General features: G+C 36.4%; 1 protein-coding gene across 1 annotated transcript in view; it reads right to left on the bottom strand.

Annotated features, from left to right (window-relative positions):
• Nucleotides 1-6,167: 6,167 nt before the first annotated feature.
• MEIOB (meiosis specific with OB-fold) overlaps nucleotides 6,168-24,059 on the bottom strand; it is a 60,141-nt gene continuing 42,249 nt past the window's right edge. Inside the window, exons 10-14 of the mRNA XM_001365539.4 lie at nucleotides 17,484-17,585; nucleotides 14,563-14,716; nucleotides 10,913-11,102; nucleotides 9,325-9,411; nucleotides 6,168-6,605 (exon numbers count right to left, since the gene is read on the bottom strand). Coding sequence (XP_001365576.2) covers nucleotides 6,471-6,605; nucleotides 9,325-9,411; nucleotides 10,913-11,102; nucleotides 14,563-14,716; nucleotides 17,484-17,585 — 668 coding nt within the window. The 3' untranslated portion in view covers nucleotides 6,168-6,470. The remainder of the gene's footprint in view (nucleotides 6,606-9,324; nucleotides 9,412-10,912; nucleotides 11,103-14,562; nucleotides 14,717-17,483; nucleotides 17,586-24,059) is intronic.

Here is a 24,059-nt window from a genome sequence, read left to right as displayed (position 1 = left end):
GGCAGTCCAGTCACTCCAGGCAAGAAGGTGGCTTCCGTGGCCCACAACCCCAGGTTTGGAGGCTCTTCCGCCGTAGTGGAAGAGGAGGACAAGAGAGGGACAGACCAGCCTCCTCAAGCCCACAGCGCCTCTTGTACTACAGAACGAGACCGGAAGTTTGCTAACAGAAGTGGAGACCGGAAGGTTTACAGTTTGTGAATGATCATCAACTCAGTTTTCTGTGGGCTTTTTAAATGTTCTTTCAAGGGCAAAATCACGAACAAACAAAATTCACGTCCCGCTGCGCGAATTCTTCCCTCGTAGAGCGGAACCAATCCGTCTTTTCATACTAAGGGTTAAGACCAAGCTGACTACGTATTTGGGGCTTCCTTGTCTGTATGTACACGAGGATCTCATCTTATGGGGCCTTTTGTAGATGCCGAAAATCACACCCAAGAGTGAACGTCACTATTTAGTCAGTATTTCTTATGTGAACATAGATAGGCATTTTCTGACTTGGGGTTCGGTGGGGGCCATTATGAATAATAGCACTAGAGAGAAGCACTGCCCGGACACAAGCATGGCTTGTTATAAGCAAGAACTCCAGACAGCAACTGAAATGGGAGCTCATGTTTGGCGCAAAACAATGCAATGACTCACAATAACACTTCTCAGAGCAAGCGTGAACACGATGGAGCGAAATTCTGCGGAACTTCACACCACTTGCGAAAATGCTGATGATTTCGTGCCTAATTTTAAAAATGTATGTAATTTTCTGCCTCTATTTTTTTCTATTTCCAATCCCGTATGCCAAAATCCACATGGGTTGAGTTTGCCTAACACGAGGTCCTACTATTATATACTGTTTCACTTTTGGAGAATATAAGTTCTGTGAGGGCAGAGATTGTTTTATTCAGTCAGCTGATAAGCATTGATTAAGCATCTCCTACGTGCCAGGCACTGTGCTAAAGCACTGGGCAGGCAAAGAAAGGCAAAAGGCAATCCCTACTCTTTTTTTATTTTTTATTTATTTTATTTTTAAAACTCTTACCTTCTGTTGTGGAGTCAATACTGTGCATTGGCTCCAATGCAGAAGAGTGGTAAGGGCTAGCAATGGGGGTTAAGTGACTTGCCCAGGGTCACACAGCTAGGAAGTGGCTGAGGCCAGATTTGAACCTAGGACCTCCCATCTCTAGGCCTGGCTCTCAATCCACTGAGCTACCCAGCTGCCCCCAATCCTTACTCTTATGGAGCTCATTTTGGTTCTTTTTTGACTTCTAGAATCGAGTACAGTTCCTGGCACATAATAGAAGCTTAATAAATATTTGCTGAAATTGAACATGATCTTAGGTCGCTATTGTGGCTTTTCATGAGGAATGCTTTCGAAGTATTAAGGGATTGAATCATGGACAGAATTCAGTGTTTACTAATTGACTCTCATGCGCAGACACAACGTGCCCTTTTCTAGCCTTGATATATGATGAACAGCATTGGACGTGCCATCTTAAACCACTCCATTTTAATATTGACTTTATCTAGTTTACGAACTGAACTTAATCTGGAGTCTAATCAGCCAGTCTTAAAGCCTTTCTTTTCTTTCTTCTTACTCTCCTTCCTTTGGTAGCAAAAGCCAATGACGTGATTGTTGTTGCTTTCGTTTTAGAAGTTTAGCAGTGGCACTACTGGGGCACAGAAGCCATCACTGCTATTGTCTCCACAATACAGCAGAGCTGCCTGGGATGGGCTGGAGGAAATGTATACCGAGTTTAAGTAAGGCTTAGTTCTTTCAAGGAGGTGAAGTCAGAGATGACTTTGAGATGTAATTTTATGTGCTGTTACAAAAGTGCAAAACAATGAAGTCTCTTGATGAAGGGAATTTCCAAAGGGGGTGTCTAAGGACCCAGAGTGGAGGAGGGAGCATGTACGGGAATCCCTTTAAATGAGGGACTCCAGCTGCAAGGAGGCAGAGAGAGGACATTTCAGGTATAAGAAATAGAGCCAAAGCAGGCAGGGAAGAGCTTGCAGGGTAAAAGAGATGGAGATTCCCCCCCCCCCCCCCCAGATATGTCCACTGTTAGGACTTCTCTTGCTTGACTATGCTTATTTGTTACCAGGAAAGGTTCTCTGCAGGATGGAAATTTGGGGATGTGAGAGTGATGAAAGAATAGAAAATAGCAATAAAACCTTGGAAAAGAAAACAAGATAGCACAGGGGGTAGATCAGGAGCAAGAATGGGAAAGGGACAAAGAAAAGTACAGTCCAGCTGAAGCACGAAGTGTATGGAGGGAAGTAATGTAAGACTGAAAAGGGAGACTGGTGCCAGATCATGGAGACCATTTACCTGGCCAAGCAATTAGACCTTACATGATAGAGGTTAGGAACCTGTTGCCCATTAAAGATTTTTGGTCTGTGAAATAATTACATGACCACATCTATACATGAGAAAGGAGTATTCTAGCAGTCATTCAAAGAATGGGTTGAAGGAGAACAAGAGTGGGGATGGAAAAATTTGTTAAGAAGCAATGGTAGGAGGGGCAGCTGGGTGGCTCCATGGATGGAAAGCCAGGCCTAAAGATGGGAGATCCTAGGTTCAAATCTGACCTCAGACACTTCCCAGCTGTGTGACCCTGGGCAAGTCACTTAACCCCCATTGCCTAGCCCTTACCACTCTTCTGCCTTGGAGTCAATACACAGTATTGACTCTAAGACAGAAGGTGAGGATTTAAATTAAAAAAAAAAAAAGCAATGGTAAGAGGGGGCAGCTAGGTGGCTCAGTGGATAGAGAGCCAGACCTGGAGATGGTAGGTCCTGGGTTCAAATTTGACCTTAGATAATTCCTAACTGTGTGACCCTGGGCAAGTCACTTAACCCCAATTGTCTAGCCCTGACTTGCTATAAGAGAAAAGAGACTAGGAAGAAATAACTCAAAGGTTTTCAGACTGGCTGATTAGACACCAGATGAAGTTGTTAGTAAACTGGATAAAGCCAGAATTAAAATGGAATAGTTTAAGATGTTACATCCAATGTTGTTAATCATTTATCAAGCCTAGATAAAGGCATATTAAAATATTTATTCAGCCTAATATAGCTATCAGGCATTGTACTGGAATACTTAGCAAAACAATTTAAGAAAGACTATCTTACTGAAAATTTGGCCAATGGAAAAGTATTACTATAACGTTAGGGGAAGTTCAAAAGTAAACTTGTTTTATCTCAAGTATAAAAAATAGTAGAACAATATGTGACATGAAACTGGGCCAGCAATACAGAAATCTTACTGGAAATGGAGAAAGGAGGAATGGTAGGCCTAAAGATAAGGGAAATATTTTTCTTTTAGATAGTAAAAGATTAGGCTGGCGAGAATAGGACTTTCACATTGGGAATAAATTTATATCTGAGTTCCATTCACTTGAAATTATCCGTTTATTAGCAGAATAGCAGTATTATAAAAAACAGCTACTGTGACCCAATAAAATGATTTTGGAGTCATATCTAGACTTTCTAGCACTAATTCCTCTTGGTCCTCTAGAATCATATGTTAGGAAGTTTTTAATGCTAAATGCAGAGTCAGCATGGTGCAGAGTATGTAGGGGATGACCTTGCTTTGAATTCTGGATCTTAAACTTGTAATGCATTAAATCAGAGCCATTCAAAATGCAGCTGAGGGCTCTCTGAGTGGCCACATTTGGCAGAAACGGCCTTTCCAAATGCATGATGATGTGGTAACTTAATATGGAAAGGTCAAAAGGAAGAAATTCACATGTAAGTCTTAAATGTCCAAAAGAGATTTATTTAAAGATATTCTGTGTGGCCACCTGAGGTTTAAGGAAGACAAGATAAAATTAAAATACTGCAGCCCTCCAGATCTATCAAGATGGAGGTGATGGCAGAGAAAGGGCAAAAATGGACTCTCAGCTTGCTTTCTTTCTTTCTTAACTAGAAAAGGCGGCGTCTTCGTCATGTGTCAGAGATGCCTCCTCCTTTTCATGAGCTCCAGAAGAGTGGTGAGGAGCGAGACTCTCTTTCACCTCTGCCTCCAAATCCATACTTTGGGATCTTTGATTGAAGTAATTGGTTGAAGGGGTCAGGAGCTTGGGACTGGAATGTTTGTTTCCCATTTGCTCGATTGGCTAACAAGGGGTATGTGAAAGATCTCGTCTAAACCTGAGAGGGAATGGATCATGAGTGTCGCTGACCTCCCATGACAGCTATATAGAGCTCAGTGCTGAAGGACTTCTGCCTTTGGATGGCAAAGCCATCCCTTTATTGGTTCCCATTACATATAATTTCTGTTGTAATGGGGCTCCTTTGGGCCCAGGTGGCCATTCTCAAATAATTCTTCTGCTCAAATTCTTCTGTCTTATGTCAAAAGAATGGCACTGGATTTCTCAGGTGAAGTTCAAAGGTCTTATGAGGTGCTTATGACTTTTCCCCATAAGGGTAGGAATGCTTATTCAGATTCTATAGGAAAGGGAGAATAAGTTTCTAATATCCATAATTTCTTAATTATTAATATAGATTTATATGTAAATGTGGGTATGCATGAATATATTTTCTCACAACAATATGAATTCATTTATATTCCCCCAAAGTGAGGAAAGCTGACTTGCAGTTAAAAAATTCTTAAGAAGCAAATATATCTCTTTAAATACAGTAAGAAGGATCATAGAAACCACAAAGCAGACACTAAGAAATGAATTGCCACCCTCTGAAGGGAACTTACATCTGTGTAACCTTGGATAAGTCTATTATTTGGGGCCTCAGTTTGAGATGATCTCTAAAGTCCTTCTAGCTCTAAATCTATGATCTCATGGATTCCTAGGGACTAAGACCATTCTAGCAAAAGGGTGGCAGTTCTGGGCCTTCTTTAGTATATTGGTAGACTAGTTCATGCAGTTCCACCAGGACATAAATTTATTATGACAAAAATAATAAAGCTATATAGAGAGGTTTAAGATTTGCAAACTATTTCCTTGTTGCAGGGTTTGCAACCCTTTAGGATCATTAATACAAGTATTACTATATTTATTTTATTTTTTTAAAAACTCTTACCTTCTGTATTGGAATCAATACTATTCCAAGGTTCCAAGGCAGAGAAGAGTGGCTAGGGCCAGGCAATGGAGTTTAAGTGACTTGCCCAGGGTCACACAACTAGGAAATGTGTGAGGTCACATTTGAACCCAGGACTTATCATCTCTGAGACTGGCTCTCAATCCACTGAGCCACCTTGCTTCCCCTCCCCCCCCATTATATTCATTTTAAAGACGAAAAAAACACCATTGTTTAGAGACTTGACTATGGTCACACAAGTAAGTTGAATCTTAATCTTTTGACTCCAAATCCAGGTTGTCTACATTGTGCCATATTGAAAAGATTATTTACTAATATGGCTTCTTATTTCTCAAATTTGGAGCAAATCACATCCCCTCAAATATGACATACTACAAAAGTATGATAAAGCATGGTCTTGCTGAGAAATGGATTTCAAGTTTTACCTCCTAACACTAGGATTATAAAGGGTTTTCACTTACTTTTTGCTTTCAGTCCTGATGATGAAGTTAATAACTTTGACAAAATTCTTACAGATTAGAACAATGTTGATTGTAGTATTTGATCTTCCAAGTTTGAGATCTGTACAGTGGTATTCAAGGGCTATGTGTTGCTCAGTTTATAAATGATCAACTTCTATGGTGCAGGTAAGAACAAAATTGAGTTAAGAGATGCTCATAATTTAATATCCTTGGGAATTTCCAAAACCTTCAAAGCTCCTGGGATTATAGCACTACTCCAAACTAGTAAAACTTTTGAAGCCAATCTCCTCCCAGGTGACTCAGACTCTTAAATGTAAATCTGCAAGTCATCAAGCCTTTAGCAAAATGTGGATGATGCTGTTTTGCCATCATAGAATGTAGATTCTCCTCCCCTGCTCACCCCAGGTACTGACAAACCACTTGTACCATACTATCCATGGACTACTTCTACTTCATTCTAAAATTAACAGTTCTCTTAGTTCTCTTTACATGTCACAGATAAATATTTTTCTACTTTAGAGAGCCATATCCCTTCTGCTGTGAAATAAGATTTTTGAGTGTTAAAGTTTTTCTCCTGGAGAGATGAAGGAATGAGGATGGTGGGAGAGGATATGGGAAGCACAAAGTGGGTAAGGAAATGAATTCACAAATTTCTAGTAGAAAGATCAATAAAGTTTATTAATCTTGATGAACATTTTCCAGATTTGTGAATATTCGCTTTGGAAGAAATATGTTAATTATACCAGCAGACAGTGTTTTAGAGAATTATAGCGCAGTGGCCACTTTCCCACAGCTCTCTTTGCAATCCTGCCCAAACTGGCCTTAAATAGGGAGCTTAATCTATAGGGAGGAAATGTTACAAGAATTTACAGCAACAATAAGATATAATATTTGAACAAAGTACAATTTAAATATTGTTTATTTTTGAAAGGACATATCCCTTTTTCAAAGTAGTTAGAATTAATAACGGCTTTCCAGATTTTCAAGTTTATTACTTTTTCCAGATAAGTTCCTACTAGCTTCAATAGGATCAGCAAGCTTACAGGAAAGCACATAAGTTCTCAGGCCACCTCTAGCCTTGGGAGATAGCAGAAACTGTATGGGAGGAAAAAAAATATTTGATTACCTTTTATTATTGTAACATAAGCTTTGTTTATAAGCATTAGTATAAATTTGCACTACAGTGCAAACACAGATCTCAAAGACATTTGACTCCCCTTACTAAATCTAAAACTGAACACAATTATACATAGCCACTGAAACAATAAAGGAACACCTATAATTATAATGACCAATCTTGACCCTGGATAAGAGGTGAGGAAACACATCTCTTTAAGTTTGATGAGCCTGAGGACTGTTTGTGTGGAATGTTGTATGTATTGTCATATCGGGGTGATGTATGAGTTCTGCTAAACAATTTCTTTCCCTTCCTTACAAGAGTAATCTCACTGAGTGGGGGATAGGAGTAAAGTGGAAAAGACTAATAAAAAAACAAAAAGCATAAATAAAACGTTTAAAAAGAAAATTAAATTAAATATAATTCTTAATAAAAACATGAAGAAGGTCATAACTAGGTACTTAGCTTAAACCCACACACCTATAATAACCAGCATGTATTTTGAATGATTTAAATTTACATCCCTTTTAAGGTACCTCAGAGTACAACCATTGCATTCAATAAAGATCAATCACTATGCTAGATTCTGGGGGTATGAAGACAAAATTAAAAACAATCCTTTCCAAAAAGAGTTTTTGAGGTGGAAAAGGCCTATAAAAACTAGGGAGACTGGGAATGCTTTACTAAAGGTTGTGGCATCTGAAATGATACTTTAAAGGAAGCTAAGTATTCTTTAAAATTTCAATTTAATTTTTATCATCATGTAAAACATACTTCCATATCGGTCATTGTTGTAAGAGCACACTCATTACTAAAACCCCAAAACAAAACCATAAATACACTGATGTGGAAGATAGTATGCTCTGATCTGCATCCATCTGACTCCAATAGTTTTGAAGCTATAAGATTCTAAAAGATGGGAGTGAGAAGGGGCACCTTCCAGTCGTAGGGGAACTGCCCATGCAAGGACTCAGAGGCAAGATATAGAATGAAAAATGCAGGAAACATTAAGGAAATTAGTTTGGCTAGAGCATAGAACACATAAAGATGAGTAATGTGAAACAATTCTAGACAGCCTAGAGCCAGGCTAGGAAAGGCTTTAAATACTAAGCTGAAGAGCTTGTACTTTGTCCTCAAGGTAATAGGAAGTTGTTGAAGCTTTCAAGCAGGGAAGTGGCGTATTCATACCCATGCTTTGGGAAGATTCTTTTGGCAACTATGTGGAGGATGGATTGGATTGTAAAGGGGAGAAACTGGAGACTTTTGTGGTGGTCCAGCTTAGAGGTGATGGGGGCCTGAACTAAAGTGCTAATTGTAAGAGTAGTAAAAAGAGAATGGATGCAAAAGACACTGTAGAGAGAGAGTTGATTAGAATTAGAAACTGACTGGATATGGTGATGAGAAAAAGGGCAGAGCTGTAGAGGACACCAGATTTGTGAAGCTGAAAGGATGGTTCTGAAAGGTATCTGAAAGGACGTTGCAAGTAGAAATAGAAATGTTAAGTAGGCATGTGGTACAGAAGCTCAAGAGAAAGATTAGTGTACAAGTGAAGGTTGTGAGAGAAGGAAGGTAGGGGATAATCAAGAGGAAGAGGTCCTGGTCAATAAACATTTATTAAGCACCTACTATTTGCCAGACTAAAAATGGGCTCTATCCAAAATTTTTTTGGGGGGAGACTGCTTTGGGAAATGAGGACTATTTAATTGAACTCAACATTTATTAAGCTCTATATGCAGAACACTGTATTAAGTATTAAAAATACCATCCCTTTTAAGATATGAAACAGTCAAATTTGAAACAGTTCCTGTATCAAGGAAATTATATCAGTATTTTTTTTAAAACATATGATAGCAAGACAAAATATACTATTGTTTTAAAATGGGTTCATCTTATATTTATTGGTTCTTTTTCTATTTGTGTGTAACACAGACTTAAAAAGCATGAATTTTCCCTTATGTAATTCCCTGTTTGTTTTGGGAATCAGACTATGACAGAAAATACTCAGGTGAGAATTGAATGCTCTTTATTTTTAATGTACAGACAGCTGTTTAAGATCATTTAATGTCAGATTATTGTGAGACATTTGAAACAAAAGTAATCCTCTAAGCCTTATGGGAAATATTGCTAGAAATATACCAGAGAAAGATGCAGTTTGTAGTGTGAATTTACTAAATGGTTATTGGTTGTTCTGATAGGGGACCCTGGGCTCAAGGGCAACATGAGATAACTCAGAATTTATTAAAGATATATACCAGAGACTCAAGGGAAGAGTTAGTATCTGGCTCTGTTCCCTAGGACTGCTGGCTGAGGTATCTAATGCCATATAGCTTCAGTGACAGCTAGGATCTGAGTGTTATTATATAAGCAAGAGGTGAAGGATTTTAGCTTGGCTGATTTGAACATGTGTCTGTTAATTATTTACTTTACCAAAGGTTAAGATGCTTGGGGAGTTAAGATGTTTTCTTTGTTGATCTATTTATTTTCTTTAGGTTGGTGGAAAATACTATCCTTCCATTTGTGGTCTAGCACATGCATAGTTCTGTACCTCTGGGTATCAGGAAATATTAAAACAATCAATTCCTTGATTTATTCTGTCTACATATGAAGATTTACACAAAGTTGCTTCCTTCAAGAGGAATGTCTTATGAAAACTTATTTAGATTTGTAACATGAAATATTGCTATGAAATTCACTAACTTTTAAATAAATTTTGCTTCTTTCCAAGAGAAATTGCCATTTTATTGTTGTTTTCTGTTCTTCTGTTAGTGCAAGAAATTCATGTACCTAATTAAAAAAAAGATAAAAAATGCATATTAAATATATAGAATAGAAACTGTTGAATGAGAGTGATATGTCTTAAAATTATTCACTGGAAATGGAATTTCATTTGTACTGATCTTTGACCAGTTCTTCTGATAAGAGTAGTAAGGAAAGAGAGATAAAGAAGGTAATGAACCAGAATAGCAAATGACTCACTGGCAACCAGTCCCTTAAATAGGGAAGAAACATTTGAAACAAAGATGTGTTGAAAAATATCATGGGAAGGTTTTACATTAAAAAATGAATAGCCATGCCTGAGTATACTAGTTAATTATTCCCAAATATCTGCCAGGTATGTTTAACAAGAATCCATGTAAGAGGGTAAGCTGGGTAGCTCAGTAGATTGAGAGCTAGGCCTAAAGACAGGAGGTCCTAGGTTCAAATCTGCCCTCAGACACTTCCCAGCTGTGTGACCCTGGGCAAATCTCTTAACCCCCATTGCGTAGCCCTTACCACTCTTCTGCCTTAGAGCCAATACACAATATTGACTCCAAGACGGAAGGTAAGGGTTTAAATAAAAAAAAAAAGAATCCATGTAAGAAACTCATATTTGTCTTTTTCTTTTTAAAATAATTTTTTATTGATTAATTAAGAATATTTTTCCATGGTTACATGATTCATGTTCTTTCCCTCCCCTTCTCCTACCCCTCCTCATATAGCCAATGCACAATTCCATTGGGTTTTATGTGTCATTGATTAAGACCTATTTCCATATTATTGATATTTGCTCTAGGGTGATTGTTTAGGGTCTATTTGTTTTTTCAAAAAGGGTAATATCAGTACTTCAAACTCTTCTTTGTGAATGGAAACCTTATGATTGGTGGAATTCATCCATGCTCATAATTTATCCACAGTTATTTAAGAATTATACTCAAGCATGATTTTCTTTGTTGATCAAAGACCTAAGCCACTGTGTTCAGTGTGATCATTATATAGAGGTAAAAATATATACACATACATATGAGATCATTTCCAATAATATATGTGGGGGGGGACCAAATATGTATGTGTGTATATATATATATATATATATATATACACATATATATATATATACACATACATATTTGTGGTCCAATATGACTTTTAAAAGAGTTTGTTTAAAATAAGCCATCCTGGGGGCATCTAGGTGACTCAGTGGATTATGAACCAGGTAGAGAGATGGAAGATCCTGGGTTCAAATATGACCTCAGACATTTCCTAGCTGTGTGGCTCTGGGCAAGTCACTTAACCTCCATTGCCAAGCTCTTATTGCGCTTATGCATTAAAACCAATACATTAGTATTGATTCTAAGATGGAAGATGAATTAAAAAAATAAAATAAAATAGTCCATCCCATTCATGAATGTATTTTTAAATGTCTTATGTGTTAACTAGAAAGATTTCTTGATCCACGTTGAAAGAACATAGAGAACAATTGCTTTTCAAATTTAGAGCATTCAGAAACATTTAAAAAAATATTTACCGTGAAGCCCAGAGTTTCCTCAGCAACAGTTCCTGTAAGGCTACAGGAATGGAGAGTACCTGTGTGATCAGTGAGATCAATCATCAAATCAAAGCTGAGAAATACAGATTTATGTCCAGAAGAATCTTTGTTGCAGAAAGGAGATGTACAAGTGTTAGATGCTTCACTTACAAAATAACCACAGCCTGAACTGTAAGAGACAGAAAAAGAGAAATAATGAAATATGTATTACAACACTGAAAACTCCTCATGATCAAAGTTAAGTAGAATGTTTAATTGTTCATAGTGTTTTTAACTTGCTCTGAACATTTCTCCAATATGATCTTTTAGGGAAAAAACACAGAGTAGAAGCGAGAGGAAAAGGAATAAAGAAAATAAAGAAAGAAAAGGAGAGATCAAATAGAGATGGAACCTTCTATCTCTAGCTTTTAGAAGCCTACTATACATTTTTAAACTCTAAAGGATTATATAAATTTGAGCTCCTCTCTATTTATGTTAACCACGATGTGGGCAAATCCTTTCCTTTTACCCCTCTAATTTAAGAGATATGAAGGGAAGCTTTAACAGACAAGCTAATCTATGGCTGGCCTTTGGTAGAATATGGCTAAGAAATCACCAATATTGGTTCTTTTATATTTGTTTTCTTTTCTCTTAGTTTGCTAAACAAAATAAACATTTGTATTGAAAAAGTCCAGATTTATCTCAGCTCTGAACTAAGAGAAAAGTAAGTATATTTTATAAATATATATAAAAGTAATTTTCCCCTAGAAAGTAAGTAGGGAAAGTCTAGGTCAAGTAAGGGCAATATCCCTTTCTCATTAAGGTTTTTGTTTTTTGTTTTTTATTCTTGCAGCCAAAAAGAAAGGTTTAAGGACAAATAAAAGCAGCTTTAGTGGATTTTTCCATTCCCCATGTTCCTTCCCTAAAGGCATAGGAATGAAAGCAAAAGAAAAATTGATGAGAGGTAATGGGGTATGGTAAGAATTGTCCTCAGAAATCAAAAAGACCTGGTTTTAAGCCCCATCTCTGATACAAACTGGCTAGATAACTATGGGCAAGTCATTTAATGTCTCATTGACCCACACAACTTTCTAATACTACAAGCTGATGATTTTTATAAGTGAAGAACATTTCTTACCAGGAAATTTCCTACCCTAATAATAATAATAATAATAGGAAAGTGCTTTGTAAACTATAAAACATGATGCATATTAGCTGTTATTTAATTTCTAAAAGACTTCACAATTTTTAAAGTGTGTTCACATTCACAATTTCATTTGACCTTTACTATAATCCTGTGAGATAGAAAGGGCAGTTATTAACAAATAATTAGAAATAGATAAGAAAAAACCCAAGAGAAACAAAGACTTGGAATTAGGAAGATTTGAGTTCAAATTATGCTGCTATCATTGCCCGTATGCTCAAGTAAACTAATCTCTTAGCTTCAACTACATATATTGCCTCAAACTTCCATTGTCAAAGGATGCTATTAAGAAATTGTCATAAAAAATAAATGAAATTAAAGTTCAATACAGGTATTGTTTGTGGGGATCAAATAATTTCCCTGAAATACTTCTTAAAGGCTGAAATCTCTGTAATCAAGATGCTCTTCTTTATGGAGTCCTAAAAATATTTTAAGCTTTTGCACAAGTAGAATCAGAAGAAAAGACATATACATACTGGAGGGAAATTTTGTACTAAGTATATCTCATAAAGTTCTCATAAAAAATTTGTAGGAAATTGAAAAATATCTATAAAATTATGAGGCATTTCTTAGTAGTCAAAAGATATGAACTAAATGAAGTTTTAAATTTCAATATACTTGATTTTTTCTTTTTAAATTAAGCTTTTATTACTGTTTTATATATATATAAATGTCTTACATATATATATATAAATATGTATATATATATATATATATATATATATATATATATATACTATACTTTCTTTCCCATATCTCTTCCCTTCTCTTTTCTAGAGGGCCTTCACATAAACAGTATTTTTTAAAAGAAGGGGGAAAAATCAGTATGAAGGATTGCTATCTTGAAAAGTTTGAAAATCTAATGTATTACACTTGTGGACCTCCCACTCTGCCACAAAGAGATGGAATAGGGGTGTCTTCTCATGGTTTTTCTATAGAATTATGCTTGCTCTTTATAATTTTGCACCATTTAATTAAGCATTTTAATGATAGTTTTGTATTGCATATATATTTTTCTTTGGCTCTGCTTATTTCAATCTGTAGCAGTTCATGTAGATCCTTCCATGCTTCTCTGGATTAATCATATTCTTTATTTCTTACAGAAAAGGACATTCATTTACCATAATTTGCTTAGCTACTTTCCATTTTATGGCATCTACAGAGATGGGAGATCCTGGGTTTAAATTTTACCTCAGTCACTTCCTAGCTGTGTGACCCTCAGCATATCCCTTAATCTCCATTAACTATCCTACTCATCTGCCTTTGAACTAATACACAGTATCCATTCTAAGACCGGAAGGTAAGTGTTAAAAAAAAATGACTGCATCTGTGTCTATGGATATTCCTTTCTTGTTTTACCATGTAGATTGTCAAGAATTCCCTTTACAGTTTGAGTGAAGGCTGAAGAAGACAATGTTCAGAGATTCTGTATGGGTTTGAATTTTTTTTTTAAACACAAGGATGAAGCTTAATTGGTTTTTATGCAACAGAAATTTTTGTCCATTAAAGTTATCCTACAAAAATATAAGCATTCAATAAATACTTGCTGATTAATATTTGTGTCATCTCTGCTATGGACACTGAGGTAGTATGGTACAGTGAATATAATGCTAGACTTGGAGTCAGGAAAATCAAATGAGACCATGGGCCAGTGATCTAATATCTCTGAGACTCTTTTTATTCACTAAAAAAATGAGGATAATAATACCTTAAGTACCACTCTTACAAGTTAATATGTGGCTCAAATGAGTTGAAGTATAAAAAGAACTTGGCAAATTTTAAAGTCACACCCACACACCCTCCCTCAAGACAGCAACTACAACTTTCCCATCTTTAATTTTAATACAAATTAAGAAAATGTCTTTGCAAAGGTTTGATTTTTACCATTGTTTTCATCTATGGGCATATTGTTAAATAACATTTCCCCCTCTAAAACCTGGCATTTATTGGCAAGTGCTTTCACCCTAAGACATAAAATATCCTATAGTTTAAGTTTTGAGAAAATAGTTAATGAAATAAAGATTGGGAAATTATCATTATTTTCTATTAAGTTTTTTAAAAATCTGCTGCAAGAAATGATAAGCCATAATCACATGCTAAATTTTTAAATGGTACTCTATATAAACAAATTTGTCAATAATTAATTATTAAGATTATAGGATTTTTGAAATATATGACAATGTTTGAATTTAACTAGACATTACAAATATGGTATTTTTCTGAATTACATTTGAAATATATGATGATCTCTATTTGTATTTCCAGAGCTTAGCTGTACTTTGCAAATAGTAAACACTTATTTTATTAATGTTTTTCAAAATGCATTCACTAACTTACTTCAATATCAAAGAATTTATTTGTATTTCCTATAACTCCAATATATTTTAACAATACATTTTTGTTTTCAGACAAAAATACATTTACTAAAAATAATTTGATTGCTTACCATCTGTTTCGTGCTATTTTCACAGTTTCATTATCAATATTCAGTGTAGAAATGTAAGCATAAAGGATGCCATAGAAGGGGTAAGTTTTTCCCTCGTTCTTTAAGGCTAATGCCTTTAATTGTTCTACTGTATACACATCAACTATTGTCTGTACTAAAAGTAAAAAGATATATGTCACTCCATCATTTCTAGCAACAAAATTGAAAACAAAATAAGGTTTAATATGGTATAATATATAAAATGAAATAGTAAGCTAATATTAATATTAATAGTATTGAAGTTGATCATATTTTTATTTCAAAGCATTTCACTACAGTACATTTTTGTGTATACTGCTCATTAAAAACAAAATAGTCACTTTCAATTGGATATTAACTTTATCTTCTCTCCAGAATACTTTTTTATAAATTACTGCTACCCTAAATAAACCATTCACAATTTTGTTGTTACTTTCAGTGAGGGAGATTTTAATGAACCACTTAATTTAACCTATAAACTATTGTGACAAATGATAATTTATTTAGTGTATTAAAATATTGATTTGAATCTGCAGACCAATTAATGATGTTTTAAACACATTGTAACATTACTTAAAAAAAAAAAAACTCTTCTTTTAAAATGCCATTTTTTTCTTTCTGCCAAGAAGAAATTAGAAATGGTACTAGAAACAAAGTTCTTATAAGAATGGATATTAATGCTATGGATGATAATTAGCTTGTCAATTGTGGGAGGAAGCACCATTAAGAAAAGCTTGAAGGAAGAATTGGAAATAGGTTCTTGAGTTTGGGAAAGATTAGAGACTAATAAGATAAAACAATATGGATAAAGATAGAGATGGACAAGTGTGCTAGAGATTTCAAACTCAAGAACTGGAGTTATAGTCTGGGAAATTGCTGGAGCCTAAGCCACAATGAGGGAGGGGCCCAGGAGAGATTCTGGAATCTTGAGAGAAGAGGAGATTCTGTGGAAGAGGCAGTTAGCCCTCTCAATCCTGAGAGAACCTAAGGAAAAGGTCTGGTCAAGATTTGCTCCTTAGAAAAGTCTTACATCTTTCTCCTGGTAACTGGACACCACCCTTCCCCACTAATTCCCAATTGAAGTGGCCAGCTGGAGAAGACACAAAGCAACTGACAAAATCACCTTACAGTTCCTGGTGCCGTGGGTCTGAACTGTGGCCAGTGGAGCCAAGACCAGGGCCATCGAAGCCTGAATCTCTCGGGCATCCAAGGTTGAGAAGGCCCAGGTTCCCCAATTTGAGGAGGGAGGAAGGAATAGCTAGAATAGGGACAATCCCTCCTGAAGTCATTTCCCTGTGTTATCCCCAATTGATAAGTTAGAATAAAGTTGCTGTCTTCCCCGACCGATTCTAGTGTGAGTGGGGAAACAGTTCCCACTTGAGGGGGATAGTAACTTCTCTCTCTCTCTGAGAAGGGAAGCTCTATCTAGCCTAGTATTAGAGGGAAGTCAAGAGGCAGTTTGGGTGAGCAGCCATAGCTGAGGGGAGGCTGAAGGGGAGAACTACAGACTCACTCCCCCCTCTCCTCTCCCTTGGCCAGGTTATACAGCAGCTGTCTCCCCTGGATCCTGCCTTGAGAAGGGAGGTCTCCATTCTTTCTCTCTTCTTTTTACTACCAGACTAACCCTCTATTACACAAGAACAGTCTGGTATAAAACAATCATGTGACTGTATATAAGAAAGAACCAGACTCAGGGGAAATAGGCAAATAAAGAGAAAAAGGAAAATTTAATGAAGAAAAATACAATAGTCAAGCTTTCTTTTTGTAATATTTTGTAATAATTTTGGTATGGCATACTGGTCACATAAAAAAAAAATTTCCCCTGTAACAGGACTTTGGAAACAGAGATTCAAGGGCAGGATGATTTTGGTTGCCCCTATAGAATCAGGCATAGAAACAAAAATTAACAGAGTCCACCTCATTTCTAAAAGCATGCTCTTGGCCCTCATGGAGAATTCTTGATATAGCTGCTGAACTATGACAAAATGACCTGACTTTTTTTTTTCTTAATCCTTATCTTCCTTCTTAGAATCAATACTATACAATACAATGTGTATTGGTTCCAAGGCAGAAGAGCAATAGGGCTAGGCAATAGGGGTTAAGTGACTTGCCCAGGGTCACACAACTAGAAAATATCTGAGGCTAGATTTGAACCTAGGACCTCCCATCTCTAGGTCTGGCTCTCAGTCCATGGAGCTGCCTAGCTGCCCCCAACATCTTTTTTTTTTTCCTATGAGTGAAATGGGTCATATTTAATCTTTCAGTCATGCCCTTCAGGCACTACAGTTGTGGGTTTAGAGCTTTGCCCCTGACATCTTTAAAATATTTTTTCCTACTCAAATAAAATTATGTTAAACTAATCATTCCTAGTGGATAAAGGATGGCTACTAAATATTGATCAATTAGTAATTGTGATGTTCGACATTAAAAAAAGAGAGAATATACACAGAAAAAGCAACAACAAAGTTTGTCCTTGGCATAGCCAAAGATGACCATCTCTATATGATGAGCTAGTTTCATTCTAGGTCAGTTCAATTGCTGGTCTTCTGAGATGACAAGACATGCCAATTAGTGTTACCTATAAAGATGAGACTTTTGATTTTAAAAAATTCTGTTAGGAAGTTTCATTTGGAAGCAAAATGAAACCTGTTTCTGCTCCCCTGTTTCTCTAGATAACTTCACATAAATAAGAGATAAGTCTAAATAGAGTACTTAAGTTATATTACAGATAATAATAATAGTGGAAGACTAGTTATAGCATCCCATTTAGGAAAGACAATATAGTTGTAGAATATAAGTATTTCCTTTGCTATAATTAAAAGTCCCATTATGTCAAACCAAACTTCCTAGCCCAAAATTTTGGCCTGTCAAAAAATGCATGGAACATTTGAAGAATTACTTACAATTTATGGATTCTTTTAACTGAGCCTCAATTTCATCATCTAGAGCTGTTGCTTCAGCATTTTCTCTTGCAAAATTTGATAGGATATTAGCTTCCGGTGTGTCTTGATAAAGAAAAATAGCATAAATAAATGCTGACTGCTAAACAGAAATAATAGTTAGCCTTTATAGGTAGCCCTTTAAGGTTTGAAAATTACTTTACAAATTTTACCCCTCTTATCCTCACAACAATCCTAAGAAGTAGGCATTATTGTTATCTCCACTTTATAGATGAGGAAACTTAGGCACATGTTACAGGTTATGTGATTTGCCCAAAATCTCAAAGCAAGCAAGTATCCAAAGCTAAATTTGAACTCAGAACTTCTTGACTCCAGATTCTACTATTCACTGTGCCACCTAGCTTCCTAGACTGTTTTTTTTTGTTCGTTTTTTTGCTTCTTAGATCATCCTGGAGAGTAAGAACATGAAGACATACAAAAACATAAGCCAAATTAACAAGAGTCAATTAGAAAACTTGTCTAGGATATTTAGGACCTTGCCTTTCCCAAAAAGTTTTCCTCTAATCCATAATATCATATAGTTAACTAACTGTAGAAACTGAAATGAGAATAAAATGCTTCAAGAGTTTCTAAAATGTTCACTCAGAAGAGAAAGTAATAATAATGTTTTAGAAATTTCAGCTAGAAAAATTTTGATTATAAAACCAAATTTGTAGGATATGTTTAATGTTCTTAATAAAAATTATCACTTGTTCTCTCTTCAGACATTTTTATTTATAATTTGCTGCTTATTACAGAAAATTTGAATCTGTGATAACTACATTATAAAAAGTTACTAATCTAGAAAGGTCTTTTATTTTAAATAAGCACTATTCAATATAAAAGGAAAGATTATCTATGCCATAATATTTTCACAAACCAATCACTATAGGGACAGCTGGGTAGCACAGTGCAGAGTGTGCCAGGCCTAGAGTCAGGAGGATCTGGGTTTAAATCTGGCCTCAGACACTCCCTAGCTGTGTAGCCCTAGACAAGTCAATTAACCCCAATTGCCTAGTCTTTACTGTTCTTCTGCCTTACTTAGTATTGGTTCTAAGACAGAAGGTAAAGATTTTTAAAAAAGGTAAAGAAGAAAAAAAGTAAATCGTCAGCCGGATGTGGTGGCCAACACCTGTAATACCTGCTTGTGGAGGTGGCTGAGGTGAGTGGATCTCAGGAGGTCTGAGCTAGAGCTTGTTAAGGTGATCTGATAATCATGCTAAGTTTGGCACCTCTATGGGGAACCCCTGAGAGCAAGGGGCCACCAGGAAGACTAAAGAGTGATAAATTGGCCTAGAAAAGGGAAAGGTCAAAGCTCCCCAACATAACAGTAGGGGGATACTGGCTGTAAATAGCTGTTATGCTCTCCTGACAGGGCAGGGTAGGGAGACCTACTCTCAAAGTAAATGATATAAAATCAAGGAATAATTATTAAGGGTTTACAATGCTCCTGAGACTATTTTAAGTTCTGGGGATAGAAAGACAAAAGTTAAGCAGTCCAAGAATTCCAGAAGCTTACATTCTAATGGGGGTAAACAATGGGCAAATACAGGCCATATGCAAAATAAATACAACATAGTTTCAGAAAGGGAGCATATTGGTGGCTGCAGGTACGTAGCTGGGTGGGAAGAACCAGAAAATGTTTTGTGAAGAATGTGGTACTTGACTCAGTTGAAACCCAATAGATTCTTCTCCAGCCTCTTACTTTTACCCTGTATGTGTCTACCTGCCTCAAATCTGTTTCTTGTAAATAACATATGGTAGAATTTTGTTTTTTAATCCACTCTGCTATCCATTTCCATTTCATCCCTATGTTTACATTCACAGTCATGATTACCATCTATGTATTCTCCTCCATCTTGATTTCCTCTTTTAATCCTGAAACAGATCCTTAAACAGAGCATCTCTGGGGCTTAAAGCCAGGTGGTGCAGTAATAAGAGAGCTAAACCTAGAGTGGAGAAGATCTTGTTCAAATTGTAATCTCAGACTTTCCTAGCTGTGTAACTCTGAGCAAGGTATTTAACCCCTATCTGCTCAACTTTTCTCTTGAGTTAAAGGAGATTAATCTATCACTCAGGGTTGTTGAGTTGGTTTCAAGAATAAGGTAGGCTCAAGGAAGAAAGTCAGCCTCAGGAGTCACCTTCAGCTTGAGTCATGGTCTTGACCTGCCTCTTGGAGGGAATTTGGGTGAGTGCATAGCTGGCTTTCCCTTCCTATCTTCTGGAGAGAGTTAAATTCTGGTTGAAGATCAACAAGTCCTGGCTGAGTTGAGCATGGGGCAATATTTAGTTAGACAGGCTAATGTCTTCTCTACCCATTTGTATTTCTCTGCTTTCACTCATTCTACCTCTTTTGTAAATAAAAGCTATTGAAGTCATTTCTACTTTAAGCAATAATACTTTAAATTGGTGACCACCATTATTATTTATAATCTTCATATATTTTAGACAAACCATTAAAATTTAATTCTTACATTTCTGAGGACAAAACAACATAAAATTTGTAAAGAACTTTGACTTTGTAAATCCTATGATGTCTCAAGCTCTAGACAAGGCAAAAGAACAAGCTCAGTCAGCTCCCTGGGAACCAGAAGAATTCTGTTTCCCATAATCTGCTTCTAATAGTTACAGAGTGGTCCTTCAAATTTACCAGGAATTAGTTAATTCCTTTGGTGGAATTAGTCTGAAGGGGTTGTTCTTATCTTCGGAGGCTCTCTGTTCAGCATTTTTGAAGCATCCAGGGCCATTTTCCACTGTTGCTTTTAGCTAGTAGATTTCATTCTTCTAATCTCTTACCTATCACCTACATTCTCTAATCTAATGCTCAAATCAGGACCTTTTAGTGCATAATGATCCATCTCTAACTTGGGTTGAAAAATACCTAAAATTGGGGCAGTTAGGTGGCTCAGTGAATAGAGTTTAGCCCTGGAGACAGGAGGTCCTGGATTCAAATGTGGCATGACACTTGGCTGTGTGACCTTGGGCAAGTCACTTAACTTCAATTGCCCAGTCCTGATAATTCTTCTGCCTTGGGTGTTGGATAATATCAATTTATTTAATGTTGATTCTAAGACTGAAAGTAAGGGTTTTAAAAGAAAAGAAAAATACCTTTAATCCTTGTTCAATCAGGGTTAGAACAAGCTAGCATATACATGTACTGATGGTTCAAAACCTATTGGCGTAAGATTCTCCAATATGGTAGAGACTGATTATTTAATGTCCCTGGCCTGCTTCTGTGAATGGTGAAGTTGGTGAGAGCTTCAGAGAGAAAAGATTATATTCTTCTGGCTTCCAGCCTCAAGACAGAAGATAAAATTCCTTTTTATACTCTTTTTACATTCCAGAAAGGAAAGATGCCAACATGTAGAGGAGGCAGCACTTCTACACTATCCGTATTTCCAAATTACTACAGGAAAGGAAAGGAGATTGAGAGAATTTCCCCTTGGGTCAGATTGAGACTGTCTTGTTTGAGCTAAGTTTTCTTATTCTCAATGGGAAACCTTATTTACTCTGTGTATTGTTTGGTACATATTCTCCATTGTATGTTTTCTCTGAATTCTGTTTTGCTATTGATTTGGATAAATAAATATGTTCATTATTCATACCTGTGTTCACTGTGGAACTAGTATTTGGTGGGAAGGGAGTCAAGCCTTGGATCTAAAACTTGGGGCATTCCTCTTTAAAAGAAATTTTTTTAAACCCTTACCTTCTGTCTTAGAATTGATACAGAGTATAGGCTACACAAGGCAGAAGAGCAGTAAGGGCTAGACAATAGGGGTTAAGTGATTTGCCCAGGGTCACACAGCTTGGAAGTGTCTGAGGTCAAATTTGAATTCAGGACCTCCCATTCCCAGGACTGGTGCTCAATCCACTGACCCAATTACCTGCCCCTTTGCCTCTTCTCTTTTAAGGAATTGAATCAGGAGAACACCTTGAATCTGAAAATTATTTCCCCTAGTCTAACAATATTTAAAACAGCAGGTAGATATAATTTTAGTCTGGTACTCCCTCTCTCTGAGGAGAGCAGAGTGACCAGTTTCTGGTTCCCACCTCCTGCTTCCCCTCCTTATAGGAATCAAAGTCTCCTTTGGTGAAAGGTTGAGGTAGAAGATTCTACAAATATTTATTTATGCCTCCCTGGGTGCCACATTTAGATAGACCCATGTGAACACAAATAACTTACATGGACAAAACAGAGTATATCTAGACACCCTCTACATAGAATTTTCCCATAGTCTCTAAGATGATTTATGATTTAATGATTTAGTTTCTCAGCTCTTTCCTACAAAATTTTGAAAATAATGATATATAAGTGTGCTGCTGGACAACAATGCCTTGGAGCCATCTCTGCATCTTCTGTCAGTAATTGTGCTTTTACATTACTTTTAAACAGGCTCAGCATAATGAGGCAATTTTCTCTTAGGTCTTCAGAAAGGTCTCAAACTGCTTTTCTCACACATATGTTCTTTTTTTTGCTCCTTTCAACAATTAAATGACCATTTATGAAAGGAGCAGAATTTTGCATAAAATTGGACTAATAATGTTAAACTAAACTAATTTCTATTATTTGGAAGAAAAGGCTAATCTTAATACTACTTTCATCTTAAAATAAAGGAACTAAGTTGATTTAAAATCACAAGTGTCAAACTCTTCCAACTAGCAAAACTGTGAAGTGCTGTTGGAACTAAATTAAAATATAATTAGAGGGGGCAGCTGGGTAGCTCAGTGGGTTGAGAACTAGGCCTAGAGATAGGAAATCCTACATTCAAATCTGGCCTCAGATACTTCCTAGCTGTGTGACCTTGGGCAAGTCACAACCTCCACTGCCTAGGCCTGTGATGGCGAACCTACGATATGTATGTCAGCACTGACACACATAGCCATTTTCTATGACACGTGGCCACATGTGGGCTCTTCTGCACCTCAGGCTCCGGAGCCACACAGGGGGTGGAGGATGGGGGGTGTAGGGTTAGGGTTAGTGGGGAGGAGGGCTGCTCCATGAGCTGGTCATGGGGGCGGGTGGGTGGCCAGCCAAGGTCAGTGCACACCAGGGGGCTGAGGCACATGGAGCTCTCTGGGATGGGGGAGAGGAGTCATGCATGTGGAAGGGGCTTCTGGTGCCTCTGGCCAGCTGGCTGGGGAGGGGCTGGGCGGGGCTTGGAACCACTTACCAGACACTTTTAGCACCCTGAAAAATATAGCAATAGCTTTACTCACAATTTTTTCCTCTATGTATTTTTGGGAGACCTTATTCTTAGCATTAAATAATATCAAAACCAACAAAAGAAACAGGTTGACAGATAAAGTTAGAAGTGCTTGATTTGGCTTGAAGTGTACAAAATACCAACCTCCAACTGAAGATTTAGTCAATGAAATTCAGCAACAAAAAAGGCACTAATAGACAGGTTAGTTAAGAATTTCCCCTCTCCTTCACTTATCTTAGTTCACGGCACCCCACATGAATTAAATTATATCAAGACCAACAAAAGAAACTGACTGACAGATGAACAAAGAAGTCTTACTAAGCAGGTAAGTTAAATAATTAGTTTTTGGTTTATCAAATACAGTTATATATTACAATTATATATTTTTGTTATTTAAACTATAAGTATTATGAAATTATGGTTTTTTATTCAAAGTGACACACCCACCCAAGTTATGCTCAGTTTTTTGGTGAATTTTGATACACCAAGCTCAAAAGGTTGCCTATCACTGGCCTAGGCTCTACTGCTCTTCTGCCTTGGAACCAATACACAGTATTAATTCTAAGACAGAGGATAAGGGTTTAAAAATATATATACATATATAATATTTTTAATATATAAAATTAAAAAATGTTTAACAAAATACAACAAAACGTATAATATAATTTATGGTTTTCAAAGTAAAAATGCATCCCACAATGATTATTTCTATTTCATTTTGATGCTACTGGCTTAAATAATGTAATTTAGATTTTAAAAAATAATTCAGATTGGCCTTCTCTCTCAAATAGTTTTATATATTAATTTATTTTTATTTTATTTTATTTTTTTAAACACTCACCTTCCGTCTTGGATTGGCTCCAAGGCAGAAGAGCAGTAAGGGCTAGGCGATGGGGGTCAAGTGACTTGCCCAGGGTCACATATCTGGGAAGTGTCTGAGGCCAGATTTGAACCTAGGACCTCCTATTTCTAGGCCTGACTCTCAATCCACTGAGCCACCCAGCTGCCCCCTTATATATTAATTAAAATGGTTCACAAAGACTCTTTATCACTGACAAATAGTCCAGATTAATGTGATTTAGATTATTAATCTAGTTTTCCCTGTAGTGAAAAACGGTTTGTTTGTTTTTTTGCTTTTCCCCAAAAGCTCTTTGAGAGTAGGGATTTTTTTTTTTGTTTCCAGTGCTTAGCACAGTACATAGAGCAAAGTAAGTCGTTAAGAAATGCTTGTGGATTGATTAATTTAAAACTTTCAAAGGTATAATCTATCATTCTAGTGTTAGTCCTTATGAGAACATTAAAATAATCAAATTGGCAACATTCACTTTTATTTCTT

Source organism: Monodelphis domestica, chromosome 7, assembly GCF_027887165.1.
Source record: "Monodelphis domestica isolate mMonDom1 chromosome 7, mMonDom1.pri, whole genome shotgun sequence".
Lineage (NCBI taxonomy): Eukaryota > Metazoa > Chordata > Mammalia > Didelphimorphia > Didelphidae > Monodelphis > Monodelphis domestica.
Note: the sequence above shows the minus strand (reverse complement) of the source record. Positions and strands in the feature narration are given on the sequence as shown.